Here is a 24,383-nt window from a genome sequence, read left to right on the forward strand (position 1 = left end):
CTAGCAATGCTAGAACGCATGCGTCTTATATGTTATGAAATGTATCTTTCAGCCAACATATAGTCGACTTTGACACTAACTAATCTGCGCATGCGTTTGGAGCAAATTGCTTCTGTTCTTGAGAGAATGGCACCACAGGGATAGCATGAGATTTGCAAACCCATATATATATTTTTGTCATAATCGCTCATAGTTTTGCGTAATACACTCGGGTACCTACCGCACCCATTCCCCTTCCCGCAAAGCTAATCGATTAATTGAAATTAATTTATTAAACAATCATTAATATTTACACCATAGCGCCATAGCGTCTTATGGGCGTAGCGGCAGGCAGCCCTCATAACCATCCCAATAGTGCACTTTGTACTAAAAAGCAAAAACAACGCTACGCATACACAAGTACGCAGTGCGGACCTATTTTTGAGATTCGGAGGGAGTCTTAGGTCTTAGGATGAGGAGAGGGTCTTAGGTTAGTCTGCTGGCAGCCGGTTTTTTCTCTTAGGGTCACTTAGACGAGTGTTTAGTCATCGCGAACGCAAAAGGGCAGTATGGCGGTGGCCAAGTGCAGAAGAAGCCGAGTCCCATTCCCCTTTACGCTAAAGCGTCATACCTCATGACCCCTGCTGAAGTCCTGCACACCCTTTACTTTAAAACGAAGATTCAGTAATACCTACTGGAGAAAAAGTGACCCGACGAGAAATGAATAGCCTACTTATTGCCGTACCCACACCCAGAGAAAAGCTGGTTGCCGGGTACAGATAAATAAATCACGCAAAGCCACGCGAAGCGCGCGTGAGATCCGCGCGAGATGGAAACAGGGAAGTGGAACAAAGGTGCAGAAATATGGCGGGCAGCGAAGTTCAAGATCTCGCTTCACTGGAAGCCAGGGTAGTCAACGAAGGAGCAGTGGTAGAGCTGATAAGAGGAAGATACAACCAAGACAAAATTTATGTGAGTAAAGTTCTTGCTGCAAGAGCTCGTTGTTTTTTTAATCTAACAGCTGTTAGCTGCTTTCTGACTTCTCGAATCGTGCAAACGTAATGTCATTTTGCTAACTTCTACTTTGTAACATGGTGTAATCTGTACAACTGCAGACAGCCATCGGCGATATTTTACTCTCCGTGAACCCATTCAAAAGTCTACCAATATATGGCACTCAGGTGAGCGTACGATCTCGACTAATATAAGTTTATCTTAAGCTTACATCAATAACTTTATATTGATCGTTTAAACAATTTGTTGTTGATAAATAAGCTACATTTACATTAAATATTGATGCCTGTTGATGCACATGCAGTGCTGTTAAGTTGTCATTGCTTTCATAATGCCATATCTGCGGAGACGCAATAAAAGCGAGAATGCTTAGTTTTGCGACTGAAGCGAGCAAATGCGATAAAACGTCAACAGATTGAGCAGTGAAATTATCTGTGTAAGGGCTAAGTCCGCCAGATCGCGCAAGATTCAAATTTTGTGCATCATTGTTTTGCAGCTCAATCGATTCGGTATTAATTTAATAGTGCAGTTAAGAGTTCTAAACAAATCTGTTTTGATCTTGTACGAATGTAAAGATCTTTTTTTTTTGTCAAAACCCTCAAGCTTATTTCAAATCAGAGCCGAGTAAAGATTGAAGTTAAGGTGGCTCAAAACAGTTTTTTTTTGAGACTTTGGAACTAAGTGCGATTTTTCAGGCGTGGAACTGTACTGTTTTGAATGGCTGTGCTATTTTTTAAGGTAACTCAAATGTACCTTTCATTTTGTTTAAGTCATAAATTAAGGTTGCACTGTTCTGTTGCATAGCAACAAACTTGACTCACTTTTTACAATCATTTGCATCTATCCAAACTAAGCTGATGACCCCATATTTTTTTGATTAAAATCTTTTTGTTACACTCAGAAGAAGAAACAGGAAAATTCGAAAAAAATTCGGTGGCGTAGATTTTGCTAAAAAAAAAAATGGAAATTTCAAGATTGCAAAAATTCCACTCCACAGTATTTTGTTACAATTTTGCAAAATCATTCTGCTTTTGCTGTTGAATAATTTTTTTGCATTAAAAAAGTAGGGTCACCAGATTAGTTTTTGAGATATTAGCTTCGTGGATAAGGAATTTTTAGCACGCATTCTATGCCCAAATTAAAATCTCGATTTTGCAAGATCATACTTTGCGCACGTGTGAAGGCAGCCTGCTGCTCAGTTAAGCCCGCAATTCCATGCGAGTAAACGTGAATACCCAGAAACAGTGTTTTCTATTTTGCTGTTGTCATTAGTAGCATAAGCAGTAGAAGAAGAGTACCATAAATACCTGACGGTGAGACTCGCCTAGTAAAAAGAATGCAGAAAACTTGAAGAGTAGTATTTTCCCTGTTGTTTTTTAGATTGATAGCCGGTTGGATTGATTGCAACATCAACATCACAAGTTTTGTTTATGTTTCAGCACAGCGGTTTCAAAGAATGTTTTTTCATTCGAAATTCCCTGGATGTTTTTGAAGGTAAAAATAAGCGTTGTCACAAACAGCTTACTAAACTTGGCAGAAACAAAGTTTTACAAAGTGGGCCTCGCACTGCCATATTTGTTGTGAGTTTTGCAAACTTTAAATCTTGCACGCTATCTCGCCACCCCTCAGGTGATCGCGTAATGCCTCACACTGAAGTGTGTGTTAGAGCCCAGGCTTCTCATGGAAATATTACTGTTTTGAGCCACCTTAACTTTATCGTGATATTCTGATGGCATGATGCAGTAGAGCTCTGGTGCCGCCAAGCGGCAAGCATACTCATAAAAACCCGTGTATAGCGGTGCTTGTCCACCGCTAGCTGGACCGCACAAAATCCATGGATGAACACAACGTATTTCGCACCAAACTTCTTTAGGAACGCCTTCTTTATTGTTGTATCGTATTGTGAAACTAAAAACAATTGATTTACGAAATTAGGGACAAGCAAATAGCTTAAGAAATATTCCGGGTAAATCAGACTTACATTGCCGGATCTGGCGAGAGTTGACATCAATAGAACCTTTCCTTCCTTTGATATGACTAACAGGCAATGAGATGTAATTTCTTTCCTTTGGAGCACGAGTACTTGCGAAAACTGATCAAAGGTCCTTTTTTCCTAAATTGTATTGAATTACACAATAGATGTCTTGCGCAACATGCATTCTGTGTGGAAACGTGAGACAACTTAAGAGCGCATGACGAACCACCTAGTGTGACTTTAAAGATTGAACCAAATCAAACAAGGGATAGAAACTTGTGCTATAGGGGCACTTACACTGTGAATTGCTTTTTTTCATGGTAAAATGGAAAAGAACGTGAAGAAGCAGCTGCAACTTTGTTAACAACTGCACAGTGCTGTAGGCTACTCATCATCTAGAACAGAATAGATAGTGAGTAGCGTAGCCAATCAGAGAATGGTATTCATGATAGAATCAATGCTAGCAGTTTTATAGCAATAGACTAGGGCAATGGTTTTTATTTGGGGTTGGGGGGGGGGGGGCTTTTATTCGGGGAGGCACATATTAAGAAGAATAAAAAACATGTTTCGAAATAACGAGATAAAATGTATCTGAGAAACAAATTGATTGTTACTCTATTAGCCTATAACTTTGATTAAAAGTTTTGATGTTTGTATAGAAATGCAAAATGAATGCACTTATAAATTAGATGGGCTTTTATCCAGGAGGACACATATCTGGGAGGTTTGTATCCGAAATAATATCTTTATTAGCAAATAGGGGGCTTATGTCAGGAGGGTGGAGGGGGGGAGGGGCTTGTAACTGGGGGCTTTAACATGGGATTTTATGAAAAAACCATGACAACAATGGCAACAAATGTGAAGCCATATTATTTTAATTAACACATCACCAGAAAGTAATATTTTGTAGAAAACCGTTATTAATACTATATCCAACCATATTCAGAATACAATTAAATGTTCACTCTTGGAACCTTTGTCCTGACGACTCTCCCTACACACATTGTATTAGGGCATTGGGTGCTGGGAGGAATCCCATAGAAAAAGGATGGGGGTGCTACAAGTCAACAATTTTGGAAAGAACCCCTAAGAGGTTCCAAGATTTGGTGTTAACATTGCGGGTGTGACTTGAAATGTTTTTCACTCTTAATTAAGAGTACACCAGTTCTAATAGAACACATTATCTCAGGGCTATCATATTGTATTCAGCGCAATACCCTAAAAGGTATCCGAAATGCTTCTGCTGTGGATGTTTTGTGGAGGACCACCCTAAGATATACTAAAACCACTTTTTTAACTCCTAAAAGGTATGATGAGCACTCTTGTCCTTTCTATAATAATGGGATTCCCCCCAGGGTTGGGTGAGCTCTCTGCAGTTTCTAAAAAGGTTGAGATACATCCTGTGTTAATTATTATTGTCTACTTCTGAAAAATGTATATTTAAATAAAGTAAATTACAAGTAAAACACATCACCCCTAGCTGGTTTTCATATGGATCAACTGTCCTGATTGAATTGGAATTTGAAGATGTTGGTTTTTTTTTTTGGAGGGAGGGAGGAAAACCAGAGAACCTGGAGAAAAACCCTCGCAGAGAGACGAGAACCAACAACAAATTAGACTCAACCCACATATGGCCGGACTCGAACCCAGGCCACAATGGTGGGAGCTGGCAAGTGCCAGTGCTCTCACCACTGTGCCAATGATCCCTGCTCCTCATATTGAACCAATACAATAGAATTAAAGAAAAGCAGTGGTACACATCACGTAAATGATGGCTCTTCCTCCAATTGCTTTCACAGTTCTGTGGATGAGGAATGTGCTATTGTATATATAATTTAATCCCATTTTGGGTTACATCTCAGCATTATCGGTATAACCCAGTAATTTATCTATACACACTCATTATGCAAAGACACTATCACAGTTATATGTACAACTTAAGGGCCCATTAACAGATTTGCACACGCACTTGCATTTGCATGTGTTGCTAAGGAGGGTACATGTAAAATTTCACTTCTGGGCTTCTTGTGTCAGCCTGCAGAGTGCAGAAAATTTAATCAATTCAAAAGCTTGCAAATTAAATTTGGTAACATTTTAAATGTTTTTTTTTTGGGGGGGGAGAGGGGGTTCACAGAACACAAAGTTCAAGCAAAAACAAACTAAGAGAAAAACAGATAAACAATTTCCCATTCTTGATGCATCTACTATGTATAAAAATAATTATTTGCTTTGAGCCTTGAATTGATTACAAGTTCTACAGTAGTCTGTGTAATACGTGATTTATAGTAACTGCAGTGTTGCTTTTACAATACTCAATTGAAAACCTGCTCTTAAAGCATGCAGTAATGTTTCCCATCTTTTTAGGAAATACAAGCTTATCAGACTTCACAAGCAGAGAGGCAGTTACCACCCCATGTGTATTCTAAATGCAAGACTATTCTTAAATCCATGTGCCACTCTTCAAAAAGTCAATCTTGTGTGTTGACTGGTGATAGTGCCTCAGGAAAAACAGAATCCCTCAAGCATTTCCTGGGCTACATTGTCAACGTGGTTGTACCGATACAGGCCAGCCTGAAATTAAAGTTTTTACAGGTACTGCAGTGTTACTTGATCTGTCTGTTATCCTACTGAGTTAAAATCCAAACCTTTTTTGTGTGTGTGAAAATCTTGATGAGTCCTCTGAAGTGTTAAAAGTATCTCAGCCAAATCTCAGCTTGCTAGCCAAATGAAATGTAATAAGTATCTTAGCAAGTGAAGACATTTCTCATTTTTCACTGTGATCTTGGCAAACTTGCTGGGACCTGACCTAGAGCTTACTGGCAATCAAACCCAGAGTTGCCCATCTGCATTGGGCTAAATTAAATGGCCCATACAGTTGGAGCTAATAGCCTGTTTTCTGTATAGCACTAAGAAAATAAACACAAGGATAGCCTACAGATGGCTTTAAGGGTAAAGGTTAAGTCTGCCAAGTGTGGTCCGGATGCATGCATACGATCAAGCCAAGAGACCCATCAGGCTGGTGCTTATCCATGGCTTCAGAAGCATTCCTGGATGGGATGCTTAAGTCCATCACAGCATTAATTCCCCCAGCATTAAATTTTCTGGTACTTGTTTAATATTTACCTGGGTGAGGAGAGAGACAGTGTGAGAGGAAAATGTCTTGCTCAAGAACACAGCACAATTACCCTGGCCAGGGCTTGCACCAGACTGCCTGCTCCACAATCAATTTGAGTAAATAACAGTATATTTACCAGCTAGGTGATGTTTCTGTTAAATTTTGTTTGAGTCTTTTGTATTTGATTACTGCTAGGTTCAGTTCATTGTTGAAGCTTTTGGCAATGCTGTTACAGTGCAAAACAAGAACTCAAGCAGATTTGCAATGTACTATGAAGCTTACTTTTCACCTGAATTCAAATTGTCTGGAGGTAAGTTACTTTAAGATAACAAATTATTAGATTGGGATTGTGACTAACAATTAATTATTAAGAAATAATTTTGCAATATTATTCAAAAAAAGGGCTTTAATTTAATTCAGAGCTTGGCTTATTCTAATGAAGATTTAAAGGGAGGGTTTCATGGTCAGTGGTGCATGCCTCTAAATCTAAATACTTTTGTTTGCTTCTTATGAATGTTTTTACTTTAAGAACCCCTCTCAGATGTAGTTTGGTAATCACATGCTATAGATAGTCGTGGTAGAATGACAGATGACCAAAATTCTCAGAAGATTTCAGTGGATTTTACCAATGCTGTCAACTGTGGAATTTAGTTTTGACCTGTACAATTTATTCTACAGCTGATGATTTATGGCTATTTGCATGTGAAATTAGGTAACTTGTGTATGATTATGGTTCACAAACAATGAAAAACTGGGCCTGTTCCGGAAAGCTTGCACAGGTGAATAAATGATGCAAACTGTGAAACCGTCCCTGTATTGGTGTTACTGATTTGGGTTTTGAAATTTCGTAGCAATTTGTAATATTTATTTTTAATACTGTTTCTGTTTTATTTATTGTACATATCTCAGTGGTTAGATCACCTGACCATTACAAGTAAATTCTGGTATTCAAGACCATGTTGGAAACTTTTATCAACCCAGATTTTAATTTATGAGTACAGCACAAGAAGCTCGTACTGTATAAACCAAAGAATAATTTAGTACTTCATGCAGATATTTAGGTAGTCATACTTTGTTACACGTACTGGTATATTTTTTAAATCACTGTATTGGTTGTATCATAGGAAAGATTCATCACTACATGTTGGAGAAATCACGAGTAGTTCATCAAGAGAAGGTAAAGTGAGGTCATTTTAACTGTATACTTACAGGGAGAAATTAAAAGCACTGAGGTAATAATTTGTAATTATAAAAAATAGTTAAAATTCTTGACTATCTGATACTCACAACAGGCGATTTGCATGATGGTGTCATTTGACTACAACTACCAGAATCCTTCACTTTTTCTGTTTCTTATGCTAATTAGGGCAATTGTTATTTAAACCCCACTGGGAATTCAAAATTTAAATAACAAAGAAAAAACAAAAGGAATTCTCTTGCCTGTGACTGATGGACAAAGTTGTCAGGCACAACATCATCTTTTCAAGAAAATTTTTTTGGCCTAAAAATGATAAATAATAACTCACTGATTTTAAAACGTCACTGACTGTCTACAGGTACGCTACAGGCTGACTACTGTGTTTATACTTTCTTTGTAATTTCATTGTTCAGGGAGGCAAGAATTTTCATATTTTCCACTATCTTCTCTATGGGATGCATGCAGATCAATTACAGGAATACAGCCTTACTTCCGATTACCTTCATCGGTCAGTAAATCATAATTTATTAGTCTGCAATGATAAATCACTCGAACCTGTATATAACAGCCCTGTATTAAGTGGCCACCGTCTATTAAGCAACCACTTCCTTAAGTCCTGAGAGTGGCCATTATATGCAGGTTCGACTGTATATTGTTACCCAGTCAGTCAGATATGAGTCCCATGGCCTTGTTTTAATTGTCCTGTAATATGTGAAAATATTGAAGGTCCACAGCCAGGATAAAACATGGTAAAAATTTAAAAATGATCTCTGGCTGAAACGATTACAAAAAATTACAAGCTCTGACTGCCTGAACTATAGTCTTCAATGGATTACGACTCCAGTCGAAGACTGTAGTTAAGGAGGTTGAAAGCTTGTAATTTTTTTTAATCGTTTCAGCCAGGGATTGTTTTTAAATTTTTACCATGTCCTGTGATAGCTTCTAATGCCCAGTAAATCTAATTTAAATGCCACCCTGTTGATTATTATAAACAGCCTGTTTGTATGGGTCTGCTCTCAAAAATTTTAATAGTCTTTATTAAATCCTTTATCAACAGTTAGTTTTGTTTTCCAAAGAATCCAGGGTTCGTACGGGTCCTGGAAACCTGGAAAGTCCTGGAATTTTATTGTGGCATTTTCCAGGACAGGAAAGTCCTGGAAAAAGGCTACTGGTCCTGGAAAGTTCTGGAAATCTGTTAAACTCGCGTAAAAAATATGAAATGTATGGCAGACAGTAAGGAGAATTAACATTGAGATCTTGGAAGTGAAAGGGTTAATGTGAATTTTAGAGTCCTGAAAAAGTCTTGGAAAAGTCCTGAAAATTTTTTTGCTGGAAAGGATACAAACCCTGAGAATCTAAATGTTTCCCAGGGCAAAGTTGAGAGAAAAATTGAGATTCAAGGGAAAACATATTATTTAACTGTTTCCTAAGGCCGGGACCAGTAAATTTAAATGTTTTGCTATATAGCTGAAGTTTAGTGGAAAGTAATAAGGCAAGAAGAATTACCCCCAAATCAAGGTTACCTCTGGTTAGTGGGAGAATGGGCAACAACTGCTCATTGTTGCCCACCAGGCGACATGCCATTATCGTGTGACCTTAAATCGACCAATAAGAGTGTGTGTTTGCTATAGGAGATTCAGTTAAACTCTGGCTATATTACAGCTGCAATAATCATTGCTCTCCATATATCATTTGAAGATTTTAACGAAGGTGTGTCAATATATGGTAATTAACTGACATTTATTGGAAACATTTGACTAAAGTTAAACCTTCCTTAACAACTGAAGGTACATGGCCTACGACCCATCTGTTTCTTCAGAGGATGATGCCAGCAAGGCAACTCTAAGTGAGAAGTATTCAAAGATGTTAAGTTATATGGAGGCTGTTGGCTTTACTAATGAGGTAGGATAAAGATTGGTGTTGCTGATCAAACAGTTATACATTGTGAAGTAGATGATGAAGAGGTTTGTCATCAATTACAACAGCTCACTAGTGTTGGTCCCAAACTTTGATGTGAGTGGTGTGAAAGGTGTACTCCCATATATAAACTATGTTTGTACCCGAGGAGAGGGACCCCCACGTGAAAAGGTCAAGGATGCAAGCTTACAAGTCGTCTCATGTAGGGATGTAAATTAAAGACTTATGGTCTCGTTGTACTTATGGTGTTCAGGACAAAATACCACACTCAAGTATCTGTTAGGGTTGCTCTCAAAGTTATAATAAAAAACACTGCAATGTCTGTTTTTAAGTGGTATCTTTTAGGGGTCAAGTAAAGCTTTAGCCACACCCAGATTGTTCTCCTTTAGGGGTTTAATTCAAATTATCTGATGAGTATGTTCAACCTGTAACATGAAAGTCTTCCCCTCCCAGCGGTTCGCACACTACCCTAACGGATTTGATTGTTGAGCAGTGTTTTGGGTTATGGAGTTTCACATTATACATGTATGTTTGTCGTGCCTTTCTTTGCAGGAAATCACTAATATTTTAAAGTGTTTGGCATCGGTTCTTCACATTGGAAATATTTCATTTGGTGCAATGAGTCAGCAATCAAACTCAGCATTTGTCAAAGACCCGCAGCCTGTCCATTGTGGTAAGGTTAAGTTAAGTGGCCACCGCCACTATGAGTGGCGGTGGCCTCATGGTTAGTGTGCTTGTCTCCTGATCGAGTGGTCCGGGTTTGAGCCCTTATTAAGGCGGGGACATTGTGTTGTGTTCTTGGACAAGACACTTTACTCTCACAGTGCCTCTCTCCACCTAAGTGTATAAATGGGTACCAGAGCACTTAAAAAAAAAGATTGGTAGAAAGAGCCAATTTCACAGGAATTTTTGGAGCAAATTTCGCTGGAAAGTGATTGGTTTTGCGCTGATCGGATGGCCAAAATGCGGGGAAAAAAGAACAAGATCCATTTTCTTTTTCAATTTCCATATCATAACTTCATGATCATGTAGATCCCATCAAGTGAATAAAAAAATATCTATCATATGCATTTTAATTTAATTGACATCAAGGCACTGGCATGATTACTGATATTGCTCTAAATTTTCAGCTAGTTCTCTTCTTGGTGTGTCTGTGGATGAAATGGGAGAGGCCCTTGTCAAAGGAACAGCTTATCAAAAAGGTCAATTTATTTTTTTTAACCATTAGCTCTATGCTAAGTAGTCTATATAATATATTTTAATGTAATTACATGTTATTAGTTGTCTTAGCTATTAATTGTGTGCCTCTCTTAATTAATATTTTATACTCATATATAAATTTAACTATTTAGACTTCCTCAATAACGTCGTAATTATAGCATTTTTTTTCCTCCTCTTCTTTTCCTTTCTTTTTATGTGTGCACACACTTGTGGTTTGCTAGCTTGGTTATTCCAGGCAGCCAATACTCTAATTTTATCATCTATGTTTTGTGCAATTAGTAGATGTGTGAGAGAGTACAAATAAAGATTGTTGACTCGTTGTTGTTGCTGCCGTCAATTATTTGAGGGGGCAAAACGACTTTCTTCGATATATACACTGATAAAGGTTTTATATTCAGATGATTATAAATAGGTCATAGAAATCAAAGACAAGTTTTATTCTTTTTGGGAAATTGCTACTGATACATGCAAGAATCTTGGCTACATGAATTTCGTTAAATGTACGGTTAGCTGCTATGGCAAATTTGCCTTAGCTTGTGTTTCTTTGCTTGTTAAGTTATATATACATGAAATCAACATTTTTATTGTTAATGTTTTATTCAAAGGGGTGAAAGTTGCCATTCAAAAGTCTGTTAATCTGGCAGCCGAAGGGAGAGACAACCTGGCCAAAGCCCTGTACTCTCGGTTGTTTAGTTGGCTTGTGATTAAGGTCAACAGTTGTTTGAAGGAAAGAGGTGAAGAACACAGGTAACTAATTATAAGAGAATTATGAAGGAAAAGAATGAAGAACACAGGTAAATAAGTTAATTATTGATCACCCAGACAATAAGGTAGTGCAGAATATTCTTAACTACATCATGGGAAGTCAAGTCAGTTTTTGTGAACAAGTCATGAAAGGCCGCAAACTGGACACCCAGCGATCAGAGCCATAAACTAGGCACATAATGCGTGCACTTCGCTTAATTTTGAGTCCTGATCTGCATATATCTTGTTTCTTTGATGCTTGGTAAATACATTTTGTAAATTGTTCAGTTCCAGAAAATATCCATACTCCCCCCATAGAAGGGATTGGAATTTCCTGGGGGGTGGGGGTTCTGTAAAACCAAAAAAATTAAAGAAATGTATGAAGCTCAATCGGAATTTCCAGAGGGGGTTGGGGGGGGGGGGACTTAGAAATATTCCCTTCCATGGGGGAGGTATGGATATTTTCTGGAACTACACATTATAGTTTTGGTCAGATGTTTTAATTTGTTGCTCTGTCTTTTCAGACACTCTGTTGGCCCATCGCTGGGATTGCTGGACGTCTTTGGATTTGAGAAATTTGAAATTAATGGCCTTGAACAACTGTGCATCAACACTGCAAATGAACAGCTCGCATATTTCTACAACCAACGTGTGTTTGTTTGGGAACAGGTAAGGAACGATCCTGTGTTGTGAACTGACACGCTTTAATGACTTCTTTTGCCATGTTTTGCACAGTTTTCAAAAGTTATGAAAAGCACTTAACAGACTTTTTTTGCTCAAAAGAAGTTCTCAAAAGACATTTTTAATTCCGTAATCGTGCTCTTAATTTCAACTCGACCTTGCACTTCATGCTCCTCCAATTTTGAAATTACTCACGCGATTACTCCTTGAATTATACTCCAGTCAATGGGAATTGCCAGATCTTTTCTGGAAATTGACTTTCTACATGAATAAGACATTTAAAAGATGGGGTAAGTCTCGAGATCCAGTTACCTTATGCTAATGAGGCTAAATTTTGACCCAATATAGTCTAAGCTCTCGTAAGCGACCACCTCTCGTAAGCAGCCACTAAGGCTTGACATTTTGGGTGGTCGCTTTTGGGAGGTATGACTGTAATAAATCTTAAATAAGGAATACATTACATAGCAGTTTTAAAAGGGTCCTCAATTAAGATAAATCACTATGAACTTTCATGCTATTATATGTACTTAACAACAATTTTCAGGCGGAATTTGAATCTGAAGGACTGCGAAGTCAGAAGATATCCTATTATGATAACAAGAAAACTGTTGACCTTCTGTTGAATGTGAGTTGTCAGCTGATGGATTTATTAATTCTGTTAAAATCATTTCAAAAAAGCCCAAGGCTGTGTTTTATTACATGTAGCAATTACATTATGAACTTAAGATTTCTGAGGTGATAGTGTTGCAGCCGTATTTAATTTTTTGTTATTTTTTTCCGTTTGTGCGTGCATTCTTTCGTGATCATCGCATTCTTTTCGTTTATCTCGCTTTCACGTTATCGATATTCTGTTAGGTTTTTTTCGCATAATTTTGCTTTGCTTCAGTTCCTTTTGTATGCGTCTTTCTAGTTTATTTGTGCATTTTCATCGCGACGCTACTGTCATTTCGTTTCATTTACCGTCCTGCCGTTTTCCTTTTACGTGCTCCTTAGCTTCCTAGTCATACAACGTTTCAATCGCTCCCTTTTCATCGCTTTCTTCGCACTCTATCGTTAAATTGCACATTTCGTCTTATCGATTAAAGCCAAGTAGCGTGTTGAACGTTGACTACAATAGATAGATTAGACAATTTTGGCAGGAGTCGTGCTATGCTTAACTGTGTTAAGACAGAGCTGTCTGGGATTGAATCTCACTTGTTTTTTCTTCTCATTCAGCCACTTCAGGGATTGTTGCCAATCTTGGATAGTGAAAGTAAGATTGCACAGGCCACTGATGCCGCCTTAATGAAAAAATGTGATACTGTTCATCGCAAACACCCCAACTACGAGGTCGCTAAGCTGTCATATCCTGCCTTCACTATTCGGCATTATGCTGGCTCTGTAAGTTGTTGCAGATGATAAGATCTTTATTATTATTATTATTATTATTATTATTATTATTATCATTAATTATTATTATCATTATTATTATTATTTAATTAATCAGTTGATTACAATACCAACCTTACTGTGCTAATACAATACTAGCATGACATAAAACAGCTACATTACATACAATACTACTTTCGTTAACCTTAGTTGCAAGGTGACAATACCACAAATTATTTAGCTTACTATAACATGACTTAATGTACGTTATGACACTAGTTCTTTTGACAATTCTAATTTACATTAGTAGAATTCTACTAGTATACCAATTTATGCAACCGCTGTAATCTGATTGGCTGAGAAAAAAAAAGAAAGAAGTTACAATGATACTAACAATACAGTGGAACCTCGATATAACGAAGGGCCAAGGGACTGGCAAAATATGTTTGCTCTAACGAAGTTTTGTTGTAATGAGTTTCTTCTCCATAAATGTTACTACTGGGGCGAGGAATATCGTTCGTTAATAGTTATACTGAGGACTTCGTTATATAAAGTTTTGTTAAATCAAGGTTCCGAGGTTCTGTACTTACGAAACTAACTTTACCAAATATTTACATACAACACATAAGTGACAAAAAAAATAAATACAATGTAAAAGATGATGAGATCTTTACCATATGCGATGCTTCTCTGATCTGTCAGTAAAGTACAGTCGTGTGTTAGTTCTGGAAATTGGATCTTACTCGTGTAATCACATCACAATATTTTTACCTTGTGGTTTACAAGTAGTAGTCATGGGGTGGGTGATAGAGAAATTGTAATAATAATACCAGCCCTTCCCCAACAAAAAGAAAACAAAAAACAATTAATCTTGATCACGAGTCTAGTCAAACTAAGAAAAAAATTCATGTGACGTTTCATATCCAAAATATACACAGCATATGTTAATTTGTAACTGCCATCACTGGTAACTGCATAATATTTATGTGTGCCCGCCTTGTGTGTTATTTTAAATTGCTGTACACCTACAGTATCTATCCATCGGGCTCAAGGGCTAATTGCAGTTTATGTCCATTTTATAGGTTACATATGTGACGTTGGGGTTTCTAAACAGTAATCGAGAAATGCTTGGTGCAAGTCTCCACGATTGTTTGCAGAGTAAGCATGGTTTTATACGTAGAACTTTTATAAGCATTTTAAATTAACTTTCAGTACTAGTCCAAACTTGGAATATTAAGGTTGTAACACTGGCTACTTTTATTAGTTGTATTAAAATACGGTAGTTTTAACCCCCTGAGGACACAAAAAGGAAATTGAATAATCGGATGTCTTATAGTGCGTTCGTCTCTAGATCGAGCAGTCCAGGTTTGAGCCCTGGCCAGGGACATTGCGTTGTGTTCTTGGGCAAGACACTTTACTCTCACGGTGCCTCTCTCTACCTAGGTGTATAAATGGGTACCGGTGAAATTAATGCTGGGGGTAACCCTGCGATGGACTAGCATCCCATCCAGGGGGGGGAGGGGGGTAGAAAAACTCATAGTCACCTCATTCAATAGAAACCAGGATAAGCACCGGCCTGAGGGGCCTGATGGGCACCTTGGCTCGTATGCAGACCTTATACCTTATATTCATGTGTTTTGTTTGTGTTCTCTTGGCCTGGACTAGCTATCCAGCTGAATTCTAATAATATTCATTTCTTCTCGGAGGCTTGAAATGATTAGCAATAGCTCAGTCCTAACTCTCATAGGAGCCAGAGGGTCTTATGTGTAGCGTATTAGACTCTGAATTTCACAGGACAAATTGGCCAGCTGTGAGGAAAATTCTGCATGCCTGGTTTAACCATCTAGCAGAAAAGATTTTTCAGTTCAAAAGTTTTGCTGGCCTGTGGAAACCATTCACCCTCGCACTGTTGGTGAAATCCTTAGAACTGAGTTCTTGTGAGTTATCAGATTCAAACTGGCTACAATCACTGTGTTATGTTCTTGGCCAAAACAGTTTACTCTCACAGTGCCTCCCTCCATCCAGGTGTATAAATTGGTACCGGCAAATGTAATGTTGGGGGGGGGGGGAGGTAACTTTGCGAAGGTCTAGCATCCCATCTAAGGGGGGAGCAGAAATACTGACTGGTCGCTCATCAATGCTACAGAAACCAGGATAAGCTTCTTCAAGATAGGGACCTACACATACTTAACTCTACGTTCTCATGTTTGCTTCTTGTGATCATCATCCGTCTCAGCTGTAACATGTAAATTAAGAAATAAAAATGACTGATTGACTGATCAATTGATTAATCATGTTCATTTTGTTTGTGTAGGTAGTAATAATGAGTTCATAAGCAAACTGTTCCGAGCCCAGATTTCTGGGACAGGATCTCTGGCTTTGCAACCTGAAAGGTATGGAATTCAATCAAGACCCCGCCATGATTCAACAATAGTAAAAATTGACATACTTCAAATAGGAAATTAAGTTTTGCCAGTTATTTAGTAATCTATGTGAATTTCAGCGCTAGCCTATTAATATCTGCTTTGAAATACTTTTTTATTCTTAAAAATGGCGCCATGGCTACACCAAAACATTGCATGAGCAATTTGTTCCATTATTTTTGCGTGTCTTTGCTTTTATTAGCAGATCTCTTTTGATCAAAAATTATAACTTAGTTTTAATTTTAGTATTGGTCGGTAGCTTGCAAAACTTGTGCTTGTCATTTATCTATAGTGCAAGGTGACTGTCTTTTTGTTTATCTGTTTGCTTCTAGGATGAGGGCTGTGCCTAACATTTTGATGCAACTGAAAAAGAATAAGAAGTAAGATACCGCTATGCGAATGGGTCTAACAGTATTTTCATTTGTTCTTTGTATAGAGTGGCGTTTGTTAGTGTGGGCTTCTCACTGGTGATTATAAGCTTATTTTTATTGAAAACTAATGGCAAACATAGAGGTTATCATAAATATATTAACACTGTGTCATCTTGACTAACATTTTATGACTGGCAAATGTATACATGATCATATGTCAACGAGAAAAGGAAGCAGTTAATTTTTTTGAAAAATTTCTTCGTCGTCGTCATCATCAACATTAAGAGTTTTCTTAGTTATTGTCACTAAAATAAACTGATTAGAAGTAACTGGAAATCATTTTGCAGGAATCCAACTGTAAGGCACAAGGCTGCAGTGTAAGTAATTACTACAATTAGAGTCTAATGATGTTTTAAGCGTTTTGCTGTGAACAAAAGAAGTCTGTTTTCCTTCACTTGGGGAATAAAGTATTGCTGGGAATTTCAGTGACATTAGAAGAACTGAAAGAAAAAAGGGAAAAAGGAATTAAGTGAGTTTTGAGTTCACAGCATGCGGTGGAGAATAGATGAAGCGCAATTTTTTTTAAAGAGCGCCATGAAAGATTAAAAATGAATAGCAGAAATTAAAAAAAAAAACCTCTTTATGGGGAGAAGGGATGGCGCAGTGGTGAGAGTGCTTCTCTATGTGAGAGTCTTCTCTCTATGTGGCCTGGGTTCGATTCCGGGCCCGGTGTCACATGTGGGTTGAGTTTGTTGTTGGTTCTCGCCTTGCTCCGAGGTTGAGGGTTTTTTCCCGGGTTCTCCGGTTTTCCTCCCTGCACAAATCCAACATCTCCAAATTCCAATTCGACCAGGATAGAGAACGCGCATGAAAACCAGGTAAGGCGGATGTGGCTTCCTCTCTATCTAATGTCATTTGTAACGCTGGCACCAGCCATAAATCAAAGGGGCGAAATGGAGGATCCGTAACCTACAAGTACGGACTGAGAAGACGAGGTCACACGGAACAGCTTCAAAGGATCGGCGTATATGGCTCAAGAATAAAATCAGTCACCTCGAGATTTCGAAATCCTTGCGAAGTCGTTAGCAGATTTTAACAGACAAGTCTTCAAAATTTTAAGGATACGCAATGTTTTACTCATTTAAATAATGAGACATTTTGGCGGCAAAAACTGCGTCAAATTTACGCGAGCTGTACAGTAGAGTCTCTGAAATGACCAATCACAGCGTTTGTAGTAACTGAGAGATGAAGGGTCTCTTTTTTTTCCACTGTAAGTAAAGCTGACTACTAACAACGCCATGTATTGACTTTCACATTTAGTGTGCAACACTTGGCTTTAACGGAGACTAAACAAGCTAAGCAAGGTTTTTATACACTTGGATCTCAGTTAAGGGTGAGTCCGGGCATTAATAAGCGTAATGTATGGTTTATCTCTGTCATGATGAAGTTCAACGAAGTACTCGTGATGAAAAAGGAAAGTCAAAATATAGCCTTACGCGATTTGACCAGTTATGTCAATTTTCGCACAATGTTGCTCTCTCGAAGCGTTGCAAAGGGGCGTTTCAAATTTTCCTGCCGTTTAAAAAAGGCGAAGTTTAAGCCGACACAGAGACTTACATAGAGAGGTAGATTTGGGGGCCTCGCTTCCAGCTAAAAGGCTTAATACGAAGCACTTTGAAAATTGCATGCCTTTTTTTTATCTTGTAGACGTCTATCGCAGAACTTATGGAGAAAATGCTGTCGTGTGAAGTCCATTTTGTCAGGTGTGGTTTTTATCACGTAGCTCAGCCAAAACACGGTACGGTACGAAACGCAGCTCAACGTAACGCAAGGCAACGAAACGAAACGAAACGCGGGCCCGCACGCCCACAGAGTCTTTTTTCTCGTGCTGGCGGCCGTAACACAACCTACTTCAAATTAGACGTCGGGGGTTTAATATATGACTGTAGCTTTCTTTTGCAATCTTTGATGACTTCCAAATGAAACGGGGCCCTAAAAGAAGTGTGAAATATGGAACAAGTCAAAAAGATGTAATTTCCTTTATGTTAGAAGTCTGCATCAAAGAGCAAATCTCAGTACCGGACGGGATTCATGAAATAGTCAGGGCAAAAAATTCTTCATGGTCAGGAAAAGTGATTTTTTGAAAAAAAAAAAGTTAGAGAAAATTGAAATTGTAACACCAATGATTTAATGTCAGTGGAGGCTGGAAGAAACATTTCGGGTCACTTGTGATCTCAACGATGTTTTTCCTGAATGAAAAAGGCGAAAGCTGTTGAAAACTTATCAGTCTAAAACTCATGGGTGGAAATGAGGGCTGTACAAGGAGCCTGAAGGCCGCTACTGTATCTGACATTTCGTATTTATTTGGTCGGGGAAATTTTATTTTGATCAGGGAAAAGTCAGGAAATAGTCAGGAAATAGTTAGGGAATTTTAGTTAAAGTAATCATATTCTGGTTAACTAAGTAATTTGAAAAATGCACGAAGAAATAATTAGATCAATATCTTCTCAAAACGGACGAGCAAGCTACAATTAGTTCTTCATGTGTCACGAGTGAAAACCCAGGTTAAGGAGCACTGTGATGTGCTTGAACCTGATTGGTTGTTTATTTGACAGGTGCATCAAGCCAAACTGGTACCAGTCTCCTGATCGTTTTGATCCTGACGCGGTTCTCGCCCAAGTGAGGTCGTTAGCTGTTGTGCCGACAGTGCAAATGAGGAGTCTAGGATTTCCTGTTTGGTTTCCGTTTAATGTCTTTATTGAAAGGTTCTGTCTTCAGTTGAAACTTTCAGTGGTTTTTGTTGAGGGGACTAAATGTTTTTCCAAGAAAAAGATTTTTTTGGACCCAAAGCGTCTGAAGTTAAATTAAACTCTGTATAAATCTGCTACATATTGCATCAACGCCCCATCCACACCACGCCGGAGAAATTTGAAAACGGCGTTTTCATTGTGAAAACGCATCGAATGTTTTCTGTCCACACTACGCCGGAGAAATTTGAAATCTCAACAATCACCGGTCATTTTGAATTTGTGTTTGAGGAAAACTCGGTCAGGGAAATCACGTGATTATCGCGACGTCATCGTTTTCGAAAAGCTCCGTTTTCAAAATGTTTTCTGTCCACACGAAAACCCAAAGCTAGCGTTCAAATTCCTCTGGTTTCGAAAAGCTCCGTTTTTGTGACGGATTACTGTGCCTAGTGGTGCGACGGATTCGTAGGCCTAACCGTAGAATTAAAGCCGCGTGTTCAAACTTCCCCGGTGTGCTGTGGACTGGGCCTTAATAAACCAGTGGTTGGCCTTGTTACCGTAATATGCAATCGACTAGGAGTATTCCTACTGTCCCTGGATGGGATAGTCCATCCCTGGTTTCCCCCCCCCCCCCCCCTCTATTTCCCGAAAGTTTTTTGGCAGGTCGCCTAAATAATTCTTTGGTGCTCATTTATACACCTGGGTGGAGTGAGGCACTGTGAGAGTAAATTGTCTTTCCCAAGAACACAACACAATGACCCTGGCACGGGTTCGCATTAAGTCCCCTACTGGATTCGGAGCCTGGTGCGCTGAACATTAGATCACCCCCCAAAATAAGGAAAGGCTCACCGACTCTTTGGGTTCTGTGCGGAACAAATTTTTGAGTGCGTATCAATTACTCTGCCCGTTTTTGCTCTCGGTAACATTGTGAATTGTGGATTTTCAAGCGAGGGTAACTCAAGGAAGTGCCCGTTTCTTACGTTTATGTATTTTTTGTTTAGCCCCTTTATCTTGAGCCCCAGGCTCGGGCAAATGGGCAACCTTTCCCTGTGTCACGACTTAAATAACATATGTAAAGAGAGCGGTTTTTACTTGAGTGTTGAAAAGTAATTGTTTTCGCATTACTGCACTACACAATTGGCTAAAAGAACTCGCGCCTCTTTTTCATCCAATCAGAAGAAAAAACCAATCAAATTGTGACTCGTTCGCACACGTTTTCCCGCGCTTCGCGTCAGCTATGTGTATTTATTATGAGTTTTGATTGGTTCATTGGACTGTCTATGCCCTTTGTGATTGGCCAGAGTGATTACTAAAGGTTTTGGTCTTATGACACTCCATTGAAAACCGCTATAAAATTATTACTAATATTACTATTACTATTACAGGTTTGGTATTATGGTCGGCTTGCTGCCAAATGTGCACAGTAAAGACATGAGTCAGACTTGTCAAAAGATGCTTCGTTTGCTAGCTGACCCCAGAGGGTGGAAGATAGGCAAAACTAAGGTATAGACAAGTGTTACTTATAAGGTGTTTACACACGTCACGGCAGCCATATTGGTGTCCCAGAACAAGGAAACGGCGGCCATATTGGTGTCCCAAAACAATAAAAAGGCGGCGGCCATGTTGGTGTCCCAAACCAATCCCAAGGGGGGGGGGGGGGAGGGGGCTCAGAACCTTCTGTTAATGTTAACACTTTCTTTTGTTACATTCATAGAAAAATGATGATTTTATTTCCTCTTTACGTCAGTTTTGAGTAATACGTCGACAGCATTATTTTTTCTTTTTTTCAACAGGTGTTTTTGACATACTGGTGTTTGGAAAGATTTAACTTGTTTCTGGACCGACTGGCATCTGCGGCAGTTGTTATACAGAGAGGTACTTAATCGGTCTTCAAGCGAGAGTTCAGTGATCAGTGATAAATTATACTTTGAAACGTGGAAGGTTTTCAAACGGGAAACCAAACCTTGTTAATGTGTACTTATTGACCGAGTGGGAGGGCCGGGCGGGAAAATATTTGACTTATTGCTCGTGCGTCCTGACGTTAACCGGAACTTAATATTTTCCTGTCCGGCCTGACCTCACTCAGTCGATAAGCATTTTACCACATGACAATTTTTACTCATCATTTGTGAGGAGTGTTGACCTTCTTTCTGTACCCTCTGTCTTTAATTACCCTGTGTTTCGCGGGAAAAAAATTAAAAACCCAGCGCGCGTCAAAAATTATATTTTTTCACCAGAAAGTTAGCTCGGAACATATACATATTTATATTCGTTTGAATCGTCGATGAAATGACCTTTTCGGGATATTTTTTCCTTTGGGGTCAACAAAATCCTCCGATTACAAATTCACGCCGAACCCACACGTTGCAAAAAAAGTATCTTCAAAACCCTGATTTTGAAGCGATATATCACTTTAGTGTTAATAGCTACCACACATCGGTAGAAGGTAAATCTATTCCTTAACAATCCAGCTTTATCATGTTAAAATTTCAGCGAAATCGAACAAAACCAGAATTAATTAGAATTTTTTTGCGACCTCACTTCTCAGACTTGACCTAACAAAGGGCGCTACGGTCGCCCATAGCAACCGAAAAACACGGACATAACAAAGCCGACGTTTCGGCCAAAAAACTCCAGAATTATCACCTGAGAGCTTAAACTTGAATGGGAACATCATTTTCGAACTTTTTTCAACTGATTTAGACGAAAGAATGGCCTCGGCAGGCTAGAAAAAAGACCAAGAGAAAAAACAGAACAGGACAGCATAACAAGCCGATAATATTTCACCGCGTGGCTTTCGGCACGAAAACGAAAATACAGCTTCCCTCTGGATAAATTCAGCCTTAGAAGCCAGCAACTGGTCCCGAATTACTTTCTGTATCCTTACAAATGTCCTGACTTCCATCTCCGAAAGATTTTGCCCCAATTTTGAGCAAATAAACATTTCGCCGAGAGCGTCCGCCATTACGTTGGCTTGCATACTTAATTAGCTAACTTGCCAAAAATCTCCCGAGGGGGGGATATGACGAAAAGAGCTGAAAAATGGCCTGTTATTGGCTAATGATGAGATCATCCCACTGTCCAAATTTGGTGAGAATCAAAAGTAACGCCAATTTTCTGTCACGTTTTCAATCTATGGCCACTGGAGTGACCAAAATCGGCCAAGTGGTAGGCATTGCGTTAATTTTAACTCGCATCGATTTTTGGGGGGGGCGGGGGGGAAAGGGGGCAGCGGGGGGAGGCGCGTACACATTTTTCCGGCCCTATTACTGCGATGCGTACGACCCTCACACGGCACCTTTTTTTAACGTTTTCAGAGGAAAAAGCGCGCGGGATTGTACGGGTCATACGATAATTAGGTGTCATACGGTTATGAGGTACCAAACTAAAGGGCCACGAGACGGACACCATTAGTTGGTCAAGGAAAGAGAGGTTAATCCTTAGATTAAGTTCATCATAGTGAGCGACTTTCTCGTTCAGCTGTTGTCGTTGTCAACATTAAATTTGTCGTTTTTACAGTTTTCAGAGGTTGGCAAGCTAGATCTCTCTATTCCAGGCTGAAACAACTTACAGTGATACAGGAAAACAGTGTTAAGAATTTTCTAGAAACGGTGAGGCTTGTCTAGCAACTTGCTCTCCTTTTTGCATGCTCGTTTTACATATATAATTAGCTGATTTCAGCTTTTCAATTCTCACTAATCACCCCATTCATTCCTAAAAATACTATCAAGGATAATACGGTTAGTTATAGATCAGAACGACATTCTCTTCAACTTGTGATCAGTTCATATTTTCACACATTTTCACAGCTGAGCCCTTCTCTCTCAAGAGAGCAAGAAAACAAAAATCTTCGCCCTGTTTTTAGAGAGATGGGAATATGCACACAAGCTTCTTAGTACTCCATACACTTTGTAAAGAAACCAGATTCTATTTTCAGGGGTGGCGAATGGTCCTTCAATAGCCTGCGAGCAGGCTCACGTTTGAGTACAAACGTGCGGGACGTAGCCGCGAGCGCGAAATCGAGCGGCGAAGCCGCGAGACGAGAAACTTTCTTGGCACCTCTTAATTAGATTCGTTCCCGCCGGATCGCTTTGCTCTTCGCCGCTTGCACGCAACTCAAAGCTGAGCCTGCTCGCAGGCTAGTCCTTCAACAGCCACGAGTCTCGTAAAATGTGTGTCGAATTTCAGGCGTCTTGCAGACTCGCTCTTTCAGAGGCTACGAGCGTCCCTTAAAAGACAACTGTAAAATGGTCTGTTGAAGAAGTCAAAATGTTTTGGGCTTGCAAAGAAAAACATTAGTCTCGCATTTACCATTTGCCACCCTTTATTTTTTGCTGTATTTACTTCGATTATCAGTTGAGTAAGGCGCGACGAAGCTTTGGTGACGAAGTTTTGGACTTATAATTACGGTGTTGCTACGGGCAACTTCTCTCCGTTCCAACAGTAACAACATCGTCGCCTGCAATTTCGCGCGTTTTGCCGCTAATGACGTCAAAGGCTGACAAGCTGCCACTGGAAAGGGAGCCAGTTGCCTCAGTGACAACAACACAAGTATTGAATGTTAAAAACCTGGTCGCCAAACTTTCGTCGCGCCTTATTCTACTGATAATCGTAGTACATGTGTCTGTAGTCTTAATCAGATACTGATGAGAGAGAGTTTAGCTCAACCTCTGTCGACGTCTGTTGACAATTGTTTCACTTGTCTTAACGACTGTGGATATCCAGTACTCATCAGAATTTTGTATTATCTCATTCTTTGTAGATCGGAAGTGGAAGCGAGGTGATGTTTGAGCATAATTCTAATCAGGTGACGGAAGAAGATGCTAAGCAAAAACTGAGACTGAGCGAGGTAGAGTCTGCAGCTTCGAAACAAATAATCATTAGTTCGAAATAATTTGAGTGTAGGTGGCGTGGCTGAGTGGTTTAGGGCGCCGAATTTGAAATCTAGAGGTCCCTGGTTCAAATCGTCCACTCTACCGCTATCTGGATTTGTCCTCGGTAGTCCCAAGTTCAACTCCTCGACCGCGGTGTGTAAATAGCCAACTGGTCAGCGTCATACCAGTTGGGATTTTCAATCCACAGCGTTCATATGAGTGCGCATGCTTAAGCCACGCGCGTGCCATTTGGGCAATTTATTAAAGTTATTTAGTTTTGTTTATTTTATTTAGTATTGAAACGAAATGTTCTTAAAAGAACTGTCTTGTCTTGAAGGCGTCGTTTAACTTTGTACAAGCTCAGCGGTCATATCATATCGCACAAAACTTGGTTTTATTGTATGATCTTGTTTGGTAAATTAGCCTACGATTAAAAGAAGGGTTATGATTGGTTCCCTCGGCGATCCGTATTTTGCAGTCATCGTGTCCAGTTCCCCAGCCGGGAAATGGGGCCGTGGGGAATCCATGGTGAATCCCTGGGGAATCCCTGGGGAATAGGGCGTTGATGACGGAACTTTGCAATGCCGACCACTTCAACAGACTGCTCACGAACTGTTTTCGTAGATTTGATTTTCCAAAACAACGTACTATCTTTCCCTTCATATTTGACCGACCATTTTGATTAAGCTTGAAATGAAACTACCTTATAATATGTGCCTAACGTTTTCTCGAGCGTTTACCAGAAAAAACGAATGC

At 39.3% G+C, this 24,383-nt stretch overlaps 1 protein-coding gene across 1 annotated transcript in view; it reads left to right on the forward strand.

The window, feature by feature from the left end:
- Window positions 1-219: 219 nt before the first annotated feature.
- The window catches only part of LOC145496169 (unconventional myosin-Ih-like), a 37,631-nt gene continuing 13,467 nt past the window's right edge, over window positions 220-24,383 (forward strand). Inside the window, exons 1-24 of the mRNA XM_081475816.1 lie at window positions 220-951; window positions 1,095-1,160; window positions 5,333-5,560; window positions 6,279-6,393; window positions 7,208-7,260; window positions 7,695-7,789; window positions 9,069-9,183; window positions 9,751-9,871; window positions 10,329-10,400; window positions 11,025-11,166; window positions 11,688-11,832; window positions 12,389-12,469; window positions 13,060-13,224; window positions 14,295-14,370; window positions 15,527-15,605; window positions 15,968-16,015; window positions 16,354-16,383; window positions 17,327-17,399; window positions 17,714-17,769; window positions 18,622-18,771; window positions 20,139-20,256; window positions 20,547-20,628; window positions 22,273-22,364; window positions 23,516-23,602. Of these exons, the coding sequence (XP_081331942.1) occupies window positions 844-951; window positions 1,095-1,160; window positions 5,333-5,560; window positions 6,279-6,393; window positions 7,208-7,260; window positions 7,695-7,789; window positions 9,069-9,183; window positions 9,751-9,871; window positions 10,329-10,400; window positions 11,025-11,166; window positions 11,688-11,832; window positions 12,389-12,469; window positions 13,060-13,224; window positions 14,295-14,370; window positions 15,527-15,605; window positions 15,968-16,015; window positions 16,354-16,383; window positions 17,327-17,399; window positions 17,714-17,769; window positions 18,622-18,771; window positions 20,139-20,256; window positions 20,547-20,628; window positions 22,273-22,364; window positions 23,516-23,602 (2,397 nt within the window). The 5' untranslated portion in view covers window positions 220-843. The remainder of the gene's footprint in view (window positions 952-1,094; window positions 1,161-5,332; window positions 5,561-6,278; window positions 6,394-7,207; window positions 7,261-7,694; window positions 7,790-9,068; window positions 9,184-9,750; window positions 9,872-10,328; window positions 10,401-11,024; window positions 11,167-11,687; window positions 11,833-12,388; window positions 12,470-13,059; window positions 13,225-14,294; window positions 14,371-15,526; window positions 15,606-15,967; window positions 16,016-16,353; window positions 16,384-17,326; window positions 17,400-17,713; window positions 17,770-18,621; window positions 18,772-20,138; window positions 20,257-20,546; window positions 20,629-22,272; window positions 22,365-23,515; window positions 23,603-24,383) is intronic.

The sequence above is a fragment of the Orbicella franksi genome, chromosome 8 (genome assembly GCF_964199315.1).
Source record: "Orbicella franksi chromosome 8, jaOrbFran1.1, whole genome shotgun sequence".
In the NCBI taxonomy this organism is placed as follows: Eukaryota; Metazoa; Cnidaria; class Anthozoa; order Scleractinia; family Merulinidae; genus Orbicella; species Orbicella franksi.